The 16,059-nt window shown below is 42.0% G+C and overlaps 1 protein-coding gene across 10 annotated transcripts in view; it reads right to left on the bottom strand.

Moving 5' to 3' along the window:
- CNTN4 (contactin 4) overlaps positions 1-16,059 on the bottom strand; it is a 586,961-nt gene that overhangs the window by 94,870 nt on the left and 476,032 nt on the right. For all 10 annotated transcript variants that reach the window (XM_019499786.2, XM_019499792.2, XM_019499789.2 and 7 more), the window contains 2 exons: positions 6,467-6,603; positions 4,705-4,834 (listed from right to left, as the gene is read on the bottom strand). In XM_019499786.2, the coding sequence (XP_019355331.1) occupies positions 4,705-4,834; positions 6,467-6,603 (267 nt within the window). The remainder of the gene's footprint in view (positions 1-4,704; positions 4,835-6,466; positions 6,604-16,059) is intronic.

Genomic DNA, 16,059 nt, shown 5'->3' with positions numbered 1-16,059 from the left:
GGAAAATACCAGCTGGTAGTTTTCACTCTTTTTTTTTTTTTTTGACTATGAGAAGATAATAGGTAAGTTTTTCTATTGCAAACAGCTCAGAAAGACCACAACTATGGATTTCTATTCAAAATCTCTGGGTTTATCTTGTGAATCATGTCTGCATATCTCACAGTGCTAATGTGTGAAACCCTTGAAAGGATCGCGAGGCACACCCTGGTTGAAAATCATTGGTTTAAACAAATAATTCTTAGACTAAGGTTTCTTAGCAAGCTCTTCACATTTATTCTTCCTGTTTCATGGTTGCTAGATGATATTGTTTCTGTTGCCTGAACAGAACATTTGTATGGGACAGCACATCTGTAATTTTTAATGGAAAAAGTATGAATCTCACAATTGTAGTATCATTACTTACGGAGTATGAGGGGGAGGGAAGGAAAAAGAACCTGAACCTTCTATTTCAATTTGTATGCCAGCACTCAGTGCTGTGTAAGAGCCTGACCACTTGTGAATAACAGGTAACATAACTCTTGGAAACACAGCAGAATTTATGGCTTGCATTTCCAAATACACGAATAAAACAGATTTTTCAGAATTCAGCAAGTTCTGCTACATAATGCATTTGTCTGGAACAAAGAACTTTTGGTGTCGAGACAGAAAAAGGGTCAGTCCTTTAACATCACGGAGACTTTACAACTCTAATGGGAGCAAGACAGCACGCTGCTGGAAAGCAAAGATCAAGTATTAAACTTTTGAAGTGCATAGACTTAAACTATACAAGCAGCAGTCTAAGAACAGGTTGTCAATGCCAAACCTAAGTGCTCGGATATAAACTGACAGTTTCATCGTATTTTCCACTTTCATTTAAACTTGAAAATGGCAGAATGGTCTTGTGGTTAAAGCTGCATACTGAAGCCTGGGTTAAAGTTCCAGAATTACCAAGGCCTCCCTGTGCGACCCAGTCATTTCATGTCACTTCTTTCTGCCTCATTTGCAAAATAAGTATTGTTCCTTTCATCCACCCATTGTTTGCCTTAGCTCATAAGAGGGAAAGCTCTTCAAGGCAGTGATTGCATTTTACTGTGGGTTTGTGCAGGGTCTGACACAGTGGGGTCCTGATTCAGCAGAGGCCTCTAAGCAATCTTGTAAGTAATAATAACAATAAATAATCAGCCTAAGAAAAGCTCTTGCTATAATTTCTCATTTGTTGTTTTCATTTAATTTTGCTGTCGGCCTCATTTGGTATTAGTGGCATTTAATCATTTCAAGTGCTTAACATCACAGCCCTTTAACATAACTGATTTTACAGCTGGAAAGATTTGCTAGGAAAGTTAAGATTTCTCAGTGGGAGCTGCTAGTTCCTTTGACAAACCGGCCATTTATTTAGATGCCTAAGTGCGAGTTGTGCCGAACATGTGAATATGGAGACTTTTAAAAAATCCCAGCCAAACATGCAGCTCCCCAAAATAAACAGGAACTCCACATAACTTTGCCAGCTAGACACAGTAGCCATCCTTAAAAAAAGAAAAGAGGCTTGATGCTTACACCACCAATTATAAAATAACTAGAAATCCAGAATTTTAAGGGTTCCCATTGGGGAATGCACATGTAAAAAGATATCTCCTGGTTTAGCTGGCAGGTTTTTAAGGCTAAGCGCTCTAAGGTCTTTAGATAGCTAGGCAGATGGGAGACGTGACCCTCTTTTACTTCCTCTTTCACTTCTGAAATGCAGGAAACACTGTAGAAAATGCAGGAAAATGCGGAAGATGTTGTATGCAGTGGCTCCGCACTCTTACTGCTTCCTGGTTACGTGAGGCCGTGATGCAATGGGGATCCAATGCAGAGTCAGGACAAAGAGTGGATACTATTGCACAGGCCTGACGCTGGAGTAAGGATTTGTTGAGCGGAGGAAAAAGGGTTGCAAAATGCACTGCTTGAAAAGAGGCTGATTCTTCTTTTTAGTTCTTTGAAGATAAAATGTCTATCTAAAGGGAGCAACTGCAGCATCCTGCTTCCCTCCAGGTTTCCAGAGTGCTATGGGAAGGGGTTGCACTGCCCAGCTTTCCTCCCCCGTTTCAGAGGATGCTTTCTTTCCTCTCTGTTTCACCTTGGGGCTCTGGTCATAATCATTCACCAGCTGCCCGTTTCAAACATGGTCTGCAGCCATGACCTGGAGATGGGAAAGTGACTCCACGTCATCTGTTTGCACACCTGATCTTACAGCCATGGTGTACTGGCATGTTTTCAGCTGCCAATGATGCAAAGAGGTCATTCTGACTCCCTATAACAACTGCAGCTCACACACAAAAGAGAAGCTAAGCCTCTATTTTAAGATAAGCCTTGGCCTCCAAACAAGGTGCATTTATGCAGTGGTTTTTGAATAGACTGGAAAAGCATCAATGGGTTTATTAGGATTTCTTTTATGCGGTAGGTAACATGCCCAATAAATCTTACCATTCTGCAGCCTAATTTGTTGAACATTATTGTACTTTCCTTGAGCAGCAACAACGACAATTTTTCAGATGAAAATGTGCCTCCTCCCCCTCCTCCCGTGTAGGCATGTATTTTGGTTGATAAAAGATGACCTACATTGAAAATGTGATGTGCAGAAAACACCTTGTTCTTCAGGACAAAACAAACAAAACAATATTATTGAACATTTTCTCTGAAAATAACTAAGCCAATATTGTTTAATCACAAACTGTAATTATCTCTTTGAAATCTTACACAAAATCTGACCTCTTTATTGGTTCCCAGTTTTATCTTTCATACAAAGGCTGTAGCGAGTACTTCATTGTGCACATCAGATGGAGAAGGAAAGGGAGAACGGCTTTCTAATTCAAAGCAGAACTGAGGGCATTTATAGATGTGCTCCAGGAGTTGGAGGGAGGGTGGGGGGCATGGGGGAGCTTTAATTAGAGTGGCTCTGAGGGTTGCTCTAATTAAAGCACCCGGGGCATCTTGTGTATCAGCATCCCTGGGCTGAAAAATGGCAGCAGAGGTGCTTTAACTAAAGCTTGTTGAACAAGCTTTATTTAAAGCGCCCCCCCACCACCATTTTTCAGCATGGGGATGCTGATACACGTGACACTGGAGTCTGCTGGAGCGCAGTAATTACCACGCTCCAGCAGACTCGATTAATCATTTCTTGATTACCTGAGTCTGCTCGGAGCAGCCTCGCTGCACATGTATAGGCAGCCTGAAATCCAGACACTCTCCATTCTGCTCCTAACTTCCTCCTAACTCCTGGAAGTCACGTTAGGCCTGATTCCCATCTTATACTAGTTTTATGCTGCCACAACTCCACTGAATTCAACAGAGCTCCTCCTGATACACACCAAAAGAAGTCATAGGTGAATTGGGACCTTATAACCTTCCAGTATGCTAGTTTCAAGTCCTGCAAAGTAAGGATAGGATTTCAGTTCTTGAGATACTTGTAAAACTGCCTAGCTGGCTCCACAGTCACCCTTTGATCTTAAGGTACTGAGGAACATGCAAAAGCTGTGGTTAAGCGATGCTGTGCATTACATATGAGGTCTAGGAAAGAGACCTCACTCAATGCAAGTGGTTCTCAACCTTTTTAGAATCAAGAAACCCCTTGTTAGACTCTGAGTACGCCTCAGAAAATGCCACGTCCCAGCTTTCACTCAATATTTTACTGCAGAAAAAGAATAGAGCGATAGTTCTGTTGCAAAAGACTCAAAGACTACAATAGGTGAGAACATTAATGACTCATCATTTAAAGCAGTGTAACACAGAGAAATATGCCAGGCCCAACATGTTTATTTGCATTGAAAAGGGGTGTAAGATTGCATAGTGCTTTTATAAAGTCTCCCATGTTTATGGCCAAATCTTTGATAAAACGGCCGCTCGGCTCCTCTTCCTAGTAGGCAAATACAAAGGAAAAATGCATATCAGTGAAATCCTCCTGTAGTGAAGTCACAGGGCAATTTTACTCTAAGAAGATGAATAAGAAGTGTAATTTGGACACTGAAATACATCAATACAGTTTGTAACCCGTCTTCATTAATACATTCATACATTTCTCTACCACAGGCACAATCCCTTTCCCAAAGTCTACTTTTGATGGGATTTATATTTCTATCAGCTACCACACATCCAAGTGATTTACATGTAAAAATTAAGAACAATGAAGTCTATAGTGGACTTTATGGAGTCTTTGACATTTTTCTCTCTTTAGGATCAAGACTCAGCCTGGGGTAGAGGATATTTTTTGCTCTGGTTGACATGGATGCAGGCGCTGAAACAGGTGACTGGGTTCTGAGTTGACTCTTATGTTGGAAAGACCACTCAAGGAGAAAGGTTTTGCAATGTTTCTGAAAGACAGTCAGATTCCACATCCAGGGAGCAGATTGTTACTGTTCAGCATGTTTCACATCAACTTCACTATAATAGCTTTCTACTTTGCTGTTTAAGAGAGTGATACACCAAGGGCTCTAAACACCAAGAAGTACATGGAAAGCTGCAAATTTTCATGCTTAGTAACTTAAATTGACAAGAGAAGATGGAGTGATGTAGGAAATTCTCTCATATGGATCCCTAACTTAAGTTTAATCTCATGCTTAAAGATTTCTTTAAACACCTTTTCTTTGTGCAAGAGTTTCACTGAGGCACTTCTGGCTCAAACATTTAGATTTAGCAAAATTGGGTTCGGTTGAGCGAGATTATTCATTTTTTTTCAGGAAAATTACTCACCTATTACACTCAGCTCTGCACTGGAAAAAATAGTCCCGTGTCTGTTTTCTGCTATGCACTGATACATGCCTGCATCTGCCAGGCTTATATTTGTTATCCTAAGTGCTCCATGCTCGATCTGAATTCTGTCCTGTAAAATAGCAACATAAATACAAATAAATGAATAAGAAAACTACATGTTGGAATTTGTACGTGACAGCAGTCATGTCATATTTTACATCACGCACACACACACAGCAGTAATATGAAGAATTTACATGCTACAATCTATTTGTCTGTCAACTAAATTTATGTCAGGTTAGATGTTAAATGGAAAAACCAATACAATAGTTGGTAAATGCAATTTAAATTGGAGGACTCTCCCTTGAGTTCTTATTGATTTAATACCTAAACCATTTAGATTAATATCCCCTTCAAGTAGATAAACTTGAATCTAAAAATGCACTTCTGTTTGAAGGTAGCATTTCATGGCCAAATGCATCCTTTAAAGCACTTAAAATAGTGGTATTATTAGCATGTACCATGATGAAGGTTAATAAGAATGGTAATCATCTTAGTTGGTACAGAAAGATGCATTGAAAACCGTCTGCATTTTACTGAAAAAAAAATGTAGATGTTAATAATTTAATGATCCTTTACTTTATATCTGCCACTAACGTGATTTAAGCACAAGACCATCTGCTAGTGACCAGCATGAAGCAAGTAAAATTAGTGTGTGGAACAAAAGACTGTAGTGTCATTTGTCAGCCTAAGGATATGGAACTCATGTTATCAATTTTAATAAGTATAGCAAAGTGTTCCCTCCCTCCCCAGGAGTTTTGCCATTTTAAAAAAATAAATAATACGAAGAGCTATTGGCTTTCTACTTGGCTGCAGGGTGGCAATTTAATGTTTGTGCGATCTTTATTAGGGCTTGATCAAATCTAGGCAGCCATGTTCTTTCACATTAAGTGAAGGGAGAAAAATGAAGGCTACCTTGATAATAATGCTTTAGTGATTCGTTTTAGTTTGGCTTTCTAATCGAGACAATCATGGGACTCGGAGGTTCCCTTCTAGTGAGAGAAGGAAGGAAAAGAAAAGGGGTGGGTGTGTGTGGGGTGGGGGGGGGGGGGTGGTTTTTTCCCCTGCCTGCTATGGATCATTAATCTTTAGGCAGTTCTTCACGTCACTGCTAATGGCAGGCCAAGTCTCCGGTTGCCTGTACAGGAACAAATTTGAACAAGAGGAATTGGTGCGCTGCTTGAGACGGGAGGAAACGCTACCGTTCCATTAACACCTGAAATTCAGCTGAAAATTATAAACTGAAAAATTGAATAGAGGACAATCACTTTATGGTCTCCGGCCCCCCGCTCCCACCCAGCCAGTCACACTGTTTTCGCTGGGGTCTGTATTAACCTGCATTCTGAATGGCTCATTTCACAAAGCAAGAGACAGCTGTAAATGTACAACTGTTCCCCATACCGTTTGCCATAAAGCTCTGCTGAAATAGTGCTCCAACTTTCCCTTGTCCTAGAGAAGGGAGAGAAATCTTTTTTTCAGCACAGGAACTCAATGTCAGACGAAGGCATTCACTCAGCAGGGTAGGAAATCCGCTACACAAGAAGTGAATTTTTAAGGCTCCATGACTGCACTTTGATTTCAAAAGCAATAAACTGTGGAGATGGGAAAAAAGAAGCTGCCAAAGCAACAGAATCCTTATATAACATTCAGCAAGCCTTGTCCTCCAAAGAACCAAATCACCAGCCTTTAGCATTTTTCTTACCTGAGGCATCAGGGGTTCTCCATCCTTTAGCCAGCTGTAGGAAGGCTTTGGCCTCCCACTTGCTTTACACTCCCAAAAGATGCTTTCCTCGATAGCTACCCGGGTATCACTTGTTTTCTGAATCCAATTGGGTTGGGCTGCAATGCAGAAAGTAATGAATAAAGCCTCATGTCTGGAAAAGAAAGTGTAGTTCCTTGATGCTAGTGAACACCCAAATATATTTACTCATAAAGTCACAGTATTTAAGAGCATTTGATTCAACAGCCTATTTATTGGCACTGGAGAATTTCTTTTTTTTCCCTATGGGTCTGATTCTGCTTCTCTTGAAGGCAATTGGAACAGGAGCACGGCTTATTTGCCTAACTTTATTTTTAATGGAAATATTTGATGAGGAAAGATATCTTCAAAATATCATGCATAAGCTATGATCGAATGAAGTACATACACAGTCCCACTGAAATAAATAGTACTGGCAGCATGCTTAAAATAACTGCTTTTCTGATTAGAGATGTTTGCCTAAATCGGGGACTTAATGCAAAACCCTAAATAAATTTATGTAAACTTTGAGAGTCATCAGGCACTACAGAATCATAGAAACGTAGAAAATGAGGGTTGGAAGGGACCTCAGGATCATCTAGTCCAACTCCCTGTTCAAAGCAGGACCAGCCCCCACTAGATCATCTCAGCCAGGGCTTTGTCCAACTGGGCCTTAAAAACCTCCAAAGATGGAGACTCCACCACCTTTCTAGGTAATCTGTTGCAGTGATTCACTACTCTCCTCCTGAGAAAGTTTTTCCTCATATCTAACCTAAATCTCCCTTGCTGCAACTTGAGCGAATTGCTCCTTGTTCTGTCATCTGCCACCACTGAGAACAGTCCAGCTCCATCCTCTTATGAACACCCCTTCAGGTAGTTGAAGGCTGCTATCAAATCCCTCCTCAGACTTTTCTTCTGCAGACTAAATAAGGCCAGTTTTCTCAGCGTAGCCTCGTAAGTCATGCTTCCCAGCCCCCCCAACCATTTTTGTTGGCCTCTGCTGGACTCTCTCCGACTTGTCCACATCCTTTATGTAGTGTGGGGCCCCAAACTAGACACTGTACTGCAGATGTGGCCTCACCAGTGCCGAATAGAGGGGAATAATCACTTCCCTTAATCTGCTGACAATACTCCTGGTAAAGCAGCTCAGTATGCCATTAGCCTTCTTGGCAACAAGGGCACACTGTTGTCTTATATCCATCTTATTGCCCACTGTAACCGCCAGGTCCTTTTCTGCAGAGTTGCTGCTTAGCCAGTCAACCTCCAGCCTGTACCGGTGCATGGGATTCTTCTGTCCTAAGTGCAGGACTTTGCACTTGCCCTTGTTGAGCCTCAGGAGATTTCTTTTGGCCCAATCCTCCAATTTGTCTAGGTCACTCTGAATCCTACCACTATGCCTCAGCATATCTACCACACCCCACAACTTTGTGTCACCCGTGACCTTGCTGAGAGTGCAATCCATCCCATTTTCCAGATCATTAATGAAGATAGTGAACAAAACCAGCCCCAGGATCAAACCCTGAGACACATCCTTTCAAAAGGGATGTGGCCAGCATGGAGAGGGTTCAGAGGAAGGCCAGCTGCTTGGTGAGAGGGCAGCAGGACAGGCCCTATGAGGAGAGACTGAGGGACCTGAACCTGTTCAGCCTCAGCAAGAGGAGGCTGAGGGGGGACCTGGTGGCTGCCTACAAGCTCATCAGGGGAGATCAACAGCAAATAGGCAGAGCCCTTTTCTCCCCAGCACCACCTGGGGTGACAAGGAACAATGGTCATAAGCTGATGGAGAATAGGTTTAGGTTAGAGATCAGAAAGCAATATTTTACAGTTAGGGTGGCCAAAATCTGGAACCAACTTCCCAGGGAAGTGGTCCTCGCCCCTACCTTGGGCAAGTTTAAGAGGAGGTTGGACGATTACCTGCCTGGGGTCTTGTGAACCCAGCATTCATTCCTGCCTGTGGCAGGGGGTCAGGCAAGATGATCTGTTTCAGGTCCCTCCTGACCCTAGCTACTATGAAACTATGACACTCCACTTGATACCACTTGCCAACTAAACATTGAGCCATTGATTACTACCCATTGAGCCCAACAATCCAGCCAGCTTTCTATCCATTTACCATCCATTCATCCAACTCAGACTTTCTTAGCTTGCTTGCAAGAATGCTGTGGGAGATGGTATCAAAAGCCTTGCTTAAATCAAGGTATATTGTGTCCACTACTTTCCCTCAACCACAGAGCCAGTTATCTCATCATTTCAGTTATCTCTGCAAGCACATCAGCCACCTCCCTCAGCACCCTTGGGTCCATCCCATCTGGCCCCATAGACTTGTACACATTCAACTTTGCTATATAGTCCCTGATCTGTTCTTTCACCATTGAGGGCTGTTGACCTGCACCCCAAACTGTGCTGCCTGGTGAAGTAGTCTGGGAGCTGGCCTTACTTGTGAAGACCAAGGTAAAAAAGGCATCAAGTACTTCAGCCTTTTCCTCATCATCTGTTACTAGGTTGCCTTCCCTATTCAGTAAGGGATCCACACTTTCCCTGGCCTTCCTCTTGTTGCTACCATACTTGTAGAAACCCTACTTGTTACCTTTCATGTCCCTTGCTAGCTGCAAGTCCAGTTGCACTCTGGCCTTTGACTTCATCCCTGCATGCCCAAGTGATACTCCTCCCTAGTCATCTGTCCAAGCTTCCACTTCTTGTAAGCTTCCTTTTGTGTTTAAGCTCTCTAAAGCGTCCTCTGCTAAGCCAAACATTACACACACTTCTAATACACTTCAACCACAAATTATCTTAATAATAGGCCTACATCCAAAGTACAAAACCTTGAAGGATTAGTGTTCAGCTCTGATTCCAGCCCCTTCAGTACTTTAAGGCCAATGGGTTCTCTACTGTAACCCACTCGCAAACGAATATCTCTTATTTATGTGACTAATACTTTGGAAATCACTGGCTGCATCTATGCAGCCTCTCGGTGAACTCTGGAGTACCTCTGAGGAATAAACTCTACAGCTTAAGTAGAGGAAACAGTCACCGTTAGTAGGACCCAGGAAAGTCTGAATATGACTGTGCTTCCCAGTTTACAGGCTTGAGTATTCATGGATTGTGTTGGGCTTCTTTTTTGGCAGCCTCTGAACCCACTCCAGAGGCTGCAAAGGCATAGCAAATGAGAGCAATCCTGACAATAACAGGTTACAAACCTAGGACTTTAACCCAGAAGGTATTCAACAGGGCTGTGCAAAGCTTCGGTCCCTGATTCAATTTGGCAGAGATTCGGTCCGATTTGGTGGCTGACTCACCAAATCTGAATCAAATCGGGAGACCCTTTAATCTCTCTGAATCAAATCAGAACCCTCCAAATCAATTCAGAGAGATTCGGAAAGATTAAATGATTCAGACATAGACACAGCTTTATATGTTTTTTCTATATACTTTGAGGTACCAGGCAGATCTTGAATGCTGAGATGCCGGGGCAGATGGAGCGTCCCACAGGAGTGAGGGGGGTCCTCAGCACACTCAGTAGCAGACCCGGAAGTGGACTGGAAGTACTTCTACTCCACTTCTGGGTTCACTGCCGAGCACACGGGGGGGGGGGGGGGGGCATGATCTTCTGGGACGCTCCATCCGTCCCAGCATCTCATCATTCATGAGCTGCATCTGGTACCTCGAGGTATGTAGAAAAAAACATTTAAAGCTGTGTCCGAATCGTTGATTCTCTGAATCAGCATTGGATCTTCAGATTCGGCCACATCAAGTCGGGACTGTGATCCAAATCAATTAATTGAATCACTGTCCCTGATTCAGGCTGAATCCAAATCCGAATGAAATGCAGCCCATTTTTCACACCCCTGTATTCAAATGTTTGCTTTAGATACTTTACTTTTTAAATAGACCTTTGTGAAAACTGGTGTTTGCACGAACATTTTCTTAGTTTAGTTTCATGCGGGTTTCAGCACCCTGAAACTATCAAGATTCAAAACTCAAAGCAAATTTCAGAGAAAAATGCCAAGTTTTGCTGGGAACCATGCAAAACTTCAGAGCTTTGTGCATCATCCCCGCAAACCACATCCAACCAGGTTCATCACCAATTCACCACACAAACCTCAGCGAACCTTTCAGCAAACTTGATCTGAGTTTCTGTGTTATATAAAAATCTGTCACATTTCAGGGGGCATTTTTTATAGTAGTTTTGCCCTACTTTGAACTAACAAACACAACCTGAAAGGATTTAAAAAAAAAAAACAAAAAACAAAAAAACAAAGATATTGCCAGCAGAGGTCTCCAAGAACCTGGGTAATATTTTGCAATACTTTCCCTCTGTAATCAGATAAAATAATTTAAGATTTCTCAAACAAAGGACAACTGCTTTATAAATCCTTTTCAGGCAGGGGTGAGGGATCAGTGAAAGTTTTGAAAGAAGAGAGATAAAAGAAACCCAAACCCCAAACCTGAAAACAAAGAACAAATGTTAAGTTGAATGGAAAATTGACATAAGTTACATGAAAGTTGCCGCTAGAACTATTGCTGTGTCCATCATTATATGTTCCCGCTGATAGACCTAGCACAGCTCAAAGAACTGGGGTGTCTTTTTAACGTTCTCTTTGGGGAATTAACTTTAAGTGATCTTGCTATTATGACAGATGTCTGCTTAATTCCACATGCACCACACTGAATACTTCCCCTTCCACAGTGTCCATAAGCAGCAAAGAAGAAAACATGAAATTTTGTGCAGAATCTTAACTACATAGTAGGAGTGCCCTGAGGGATGTGCAAAAGCAGAAGGGCAGACTTAGCATGGCGACATAATGGTAAGATAGATCTTTAATAGATAGCCAAAAATGAAAGGCAAGCAAGGTTTACACACTCCTGTCTTGTTATATGATTGTTATATGCATCCAAAGAGATATGAAGAGCCAGTCTGTTACATGCATCAAAAGGAATATATAAAGGAAAATCCTGAAAAGTAGGAAGATGGATGGCAGCTATGAGCTATGTAGTAAGAAGTGATTTCATAGTGCACACTAACTTTGAATGGTTCCACCTGTGTCTCCAAGTTCAAGCACACATTGTTTCTCTCAATGGGCCTAGTTTCCAAGGTTCATGGCTATATCGAAGTTACGGAGGAGCCTACATTGTGTCTACACAATCACCATTGTTGTCTAACTCAACTTTGAAGAGAGCCTTATGATTCCCTTGAAAGGTGCGTAACAGAACTAGCTTCTGTTCTGCTCTTCTTATAACACCGAGCGCTTCCTTGATTTACTATATAAACAAAATTCTCATTAAAATAAGAAACACCAGACAAAATAACCAACCACATCTCTTAGATGAAGAAAACCTATATAAACTGCACAGGGTGCTTTGCTTTGCAGCATTATTGTATTGGGAAGTCACAGATGAAGGTTTTTTATGAGAAATTAGTAGTGATGGGATTTGTATGATAGAAGAGCTTTTTATACCTTTCCGTTATTTCACGTGGTTATCAGTCTTGCGGTCTTTGCGCAAAGATTTCATTCAAATAGCAGGCAGAGTTTAGCCTGCTCAGTGCTGGCCTGTAAAGTAGGTCAGTGTTTATTAACTAGAAGGACAAATCAGACCTCTACCTTTAGAGCTTTCTGATCTTTCTTATACTATGCAGGTTACAAATCTCAAATCCTAAATTATTCTGGCAAGATACTTCCAATGAGAGAAATGCTCTAAGCAGCTACAACAACTATTCATTTCTATCTTTTGTGCAGCTCCTGTGAGCCGCAGACCTGACCCATGACATCAGTGTTCACCCATTCTAGTTATTTGAACTGGTTAAACCCTTTATCCTAAAGCTATTTGAATCATACAGCTACAGAGCAAGCATAATAGGTCAAAAATAAATCCCACCGATAACCAGCAGGGCCCATTGTTTCACCATAACTTACTTCTGTGCTTCTCCTTGGGAAACATTTCTAATTAGGTCAAACTCTCTCTAGAACAGCTCATTTTAGAGAATATAAGGCACTCTTGACTTAATCTCCAGTAATACACCAGGGCTGGCTGGTTCACGTAGTAAATGTGTGTGTGAGCCACCAAATAACAGTTGCCATAATCTAATGAAATTTGACATCTTCCCATTTGGGAATGACACCAGAAGTAGTGAGGTGACACAAAACTTCAAAGAGAGTAATTAAAAAATGAGAGGGAGGCTATCAGCCTAGCTCCACGCTACAAACTTTTGCCAGCCTTGCTCCAGAGGTGTGATGTGCATCTGATCTAGCTTTCCTGCTGGTAAAAGGCTTCACTGCGCATGCAGTCAGTCACACCAGCATAATCATGCTTGCTTCATCTGAGGAATAAGTTATACCAGCAAAAGCACAGTTGAGCTTGGATATGCTGGAACACTTGACTGGCACAGAGTATACCAGCCTCCCAAATACAGACCAAGCTCAGCTGGTAACCTTTTGGAGGAAAATGTTAGGACTTTAAACATAAAGGAGCACAGAAGTTCATTGAGCGGATGTTCAAGTCATAAGAAATTTGCCTAGAAAAGCTATCTAAAAAAGAGGGGGAACAGACCATAAAAACTACAGAACGGTTAAATGAACAGGAGCATTCATTAAAGCAAAAACATTCAAGTAATGACAAAAGCCTAGAGTTCAAACTTTGGGCAGGTCGGAGGTAGGATGGAGATTATTTGCCACACTCACTCAGTCCTACTGGCCTTTTGTCATCTGCAGAGTTTTATAAGTGTATTTTTAGATGATTAGACAGCTCCCCAACTAAACATGGACAAGCGCCGATGTAATCAGGCACTTCTATGCCTAAGCAGCATAAAATGTGATTGCAATTATAGGCACAAACAAAATGCAAGGACATAAAAGGAGACCCACGTGGGTCTGGGTCAGAAATCATGCACTAGAAAGAGCCAAAAGAAATACGGGAGGTGAAATAAACAGTGCCAGTGACGGTGGGTCTAGTCAGAGATAACATAGGAGAAAAAGAAAGGCTAGGTACAGACATTCAAAAAGCCCAAGGCGGTTACGCAGTTTTCTGGCGGAGGTGTAGTTTAGATTGGCAGCAAACAGAAAACCCATCGGCCCTTCGGGGGAATCTCAAACTGGGTTCTGCCATTTTTAAACCATTCTGTGTGTGCTGAACTTCTGTTCTGTTATGGGTTTAGATGTGTTTCCGATCACTTACACCGATAAAAGTGTAATGTCTGTACCTGGCCAAAAAGAACAAGCAAGCATTCAAAATCAAGGGAGCACCATGAGATCTTAGACTGCAATACATCTATAGGACTTGATATTTCTCTACGGGTTTCAGAAAGCAAAATGACGAGAGCAAAGCTACTACTGCACACAGAGACTCAGATCCTTGGTTCAATGTAGCTAAGCCAATTTATAGCAGCTGAAGACCTGGCTCACATTATATATTTCAGCACCGACAAATACTCTTATCAGCTGAAAGAGCCCATTGATGTATCCACTCTTAGATACCAAGGGGTAAATACTAAGAAAAAGAACACAGAGAAGTAGTGAATAATGTACTCATTTGGTGGAAGTGGTTTGTACCAACAAACTTGCATGTAATATTCGCCTGAACAGGAAAATACACTCTGTGAATAATCTATATTTCCCTAATTTCTTAGACTTTTTCATGATTATTAAGTATGCAAATGATGCTCCACTGGAATCTATTCCTCTATTGCTTTTCCTTTTTACTAATTTTTGTTCCAATTTCTACCCCCAATAAAGAACAACTTCCACCCCATATAACTTGTGGCAAAATGTTTTCCCTGTTCACTTGCATACTTATTGAATCTCCATCTATTTGTGCCTTTAAACACACAAATTGGGGCTGGGATCATCTATTTTGTCTGTTTGTTTAGTTCTCCAATGACTCTTCAGCCTCAGCCTCTATATACTTGCATAGGTGTATGTGTTAAAGGGCTTGGTGGCTAGACCTCTTACATGTGCACCATGATCCAGGGGAAGGATGGTTGCCTACTTCAGCCTCAACCGATAACCTTATTGTTTATCAGAGTGATGAGGTACAATGGATACTACACCTCCTATCTCTTCTTTATTTCAGTATAGTATTACCTATTAGATTTTTTTTTTACCATTACTGATTGTTGCATATTCCATATTTTGTTTGAGTCACTGGAATGTGATATTTTACCTTGTACAACTTGCATCTCCATGGTAGTAGCAAGTTTGACTGAAGAGTCAAAAAGTCAGAGAAAGAGGATGGTTGTGTGGTGCTCAGCAGAGTTCAGTCCAGTTCCCAGCTTATCCATTGATTTTCTGAACAATCTGGATTAAGCCAATCAACCCCTCTCTGTCTTGGGTACTCATTGTAAAATAAGGATAATGATATCTCCATTGTATGCCTGTATATTTAGCTCTAAAAATTGATGGCCTATTCACTTGCCTGTAGTTAAAGATCTGCACCGGTGCTTGCCAGATCCAGACCTCAACTGTAAACTCTCTGATGACCAGGAAGCCTACAAAAAACAGTTGCTTATAACAGTTCTTTGAGATGTTGTAGTGATTGTGGATCCCATGGGAATCTTCTGAGTAGCTGTTTTTGCTGGGGTCGCACATGTGCCCTAAGACTCTTGGGTCCCCATACAGGGTCAGACACCTGCAACCTTCCTTCAATCTCCTTGTTATGCAAAACTTTTTTTTACTGAGCACTCCAGAAAGTTGAGTTGTGGAATTCACACTGACTACAACACCCTGCAAACCCACAGCTACTCTGGGGTAGGAAATGATTCTTTGTTTGTTGGCCATGTATCAGAGTGGATCCCAGTCAAGGTGACTGGCTGTATCCTGTTGGATGGAAATGAGGATTAGCATTAGTCAAATAGTGATTGAAGTTATGCAATCGTTCAGCCTACTCTCCTGAACCTGTCAGACCTAGCTGTCAAGTTAATAGATTAATTATTAAGACAAGTCAGTGGATTGCTTTGTGTTGTTGCTTTGCAGATCTCAGATACTGGCACATTTTCTAGTGTAGGTCAAAGACATTACCTGTGTCCTAGTGGAGTATGCCTTGATGTCCAGAGGGAGGGGCTTGCTAACTGGCTGCTGATAGATACACTGGGATATGCATTTAGAGATTATGGGATGAAATGGCTCAGCCGTTGGATGAGTTGGATATAACTAGAAAAAGTCAGGGAGATCATCTAAAAGTATTACTCCTGTATGTGAGCTTGCGTGGTGGCTGGCTACTGTAATTCAGCAAGGCCATGGTTGAGGTTCCCCTCCTGAAGCAGAGGGAGTGTCAGAGTGCTCCCCACCCCTGCCGTGGATGAACAAGGCAAGTGAATCTCAGTGCCAGCACCTGCAAGATAACCAAGGACAACTCCTGCACTGCCTCTCCCACCATGGACTTGCCTACGCTGAACTGGTCTGTGAAATGGGACTGCACAGCAAGTGCCTTGGTCCTGTATGGCTGTACTTGGCACGGCACCTTGAACAACCACTCTGAAGAAGCAGGAGTACTCTGTGCTGGCAGGAGTAGGGCATGCACTGGATGCAACTCTGGCGGTGGAAAGTGAACTGGTGCACTGCACTCCC

This window comes from Alligator mississippiensis, chromosome 12 (assembly GCF_030867095.1).
Source record: "Alligator mississippiensis isolate rAllMis1 chromosome 12, rAllMis1, whole genome shotgun sequence".
NCBI lineage: Eukaryota > Metazoa > Chordata > Crocodylia > Alligatoridae > Alligator > Alligator mississippiensis.
The sequence above is the reverse complement of the archived record's forward strand: the minus strand, read 5'-3'. Positions and strand labels throughout refer to the sequence as shown.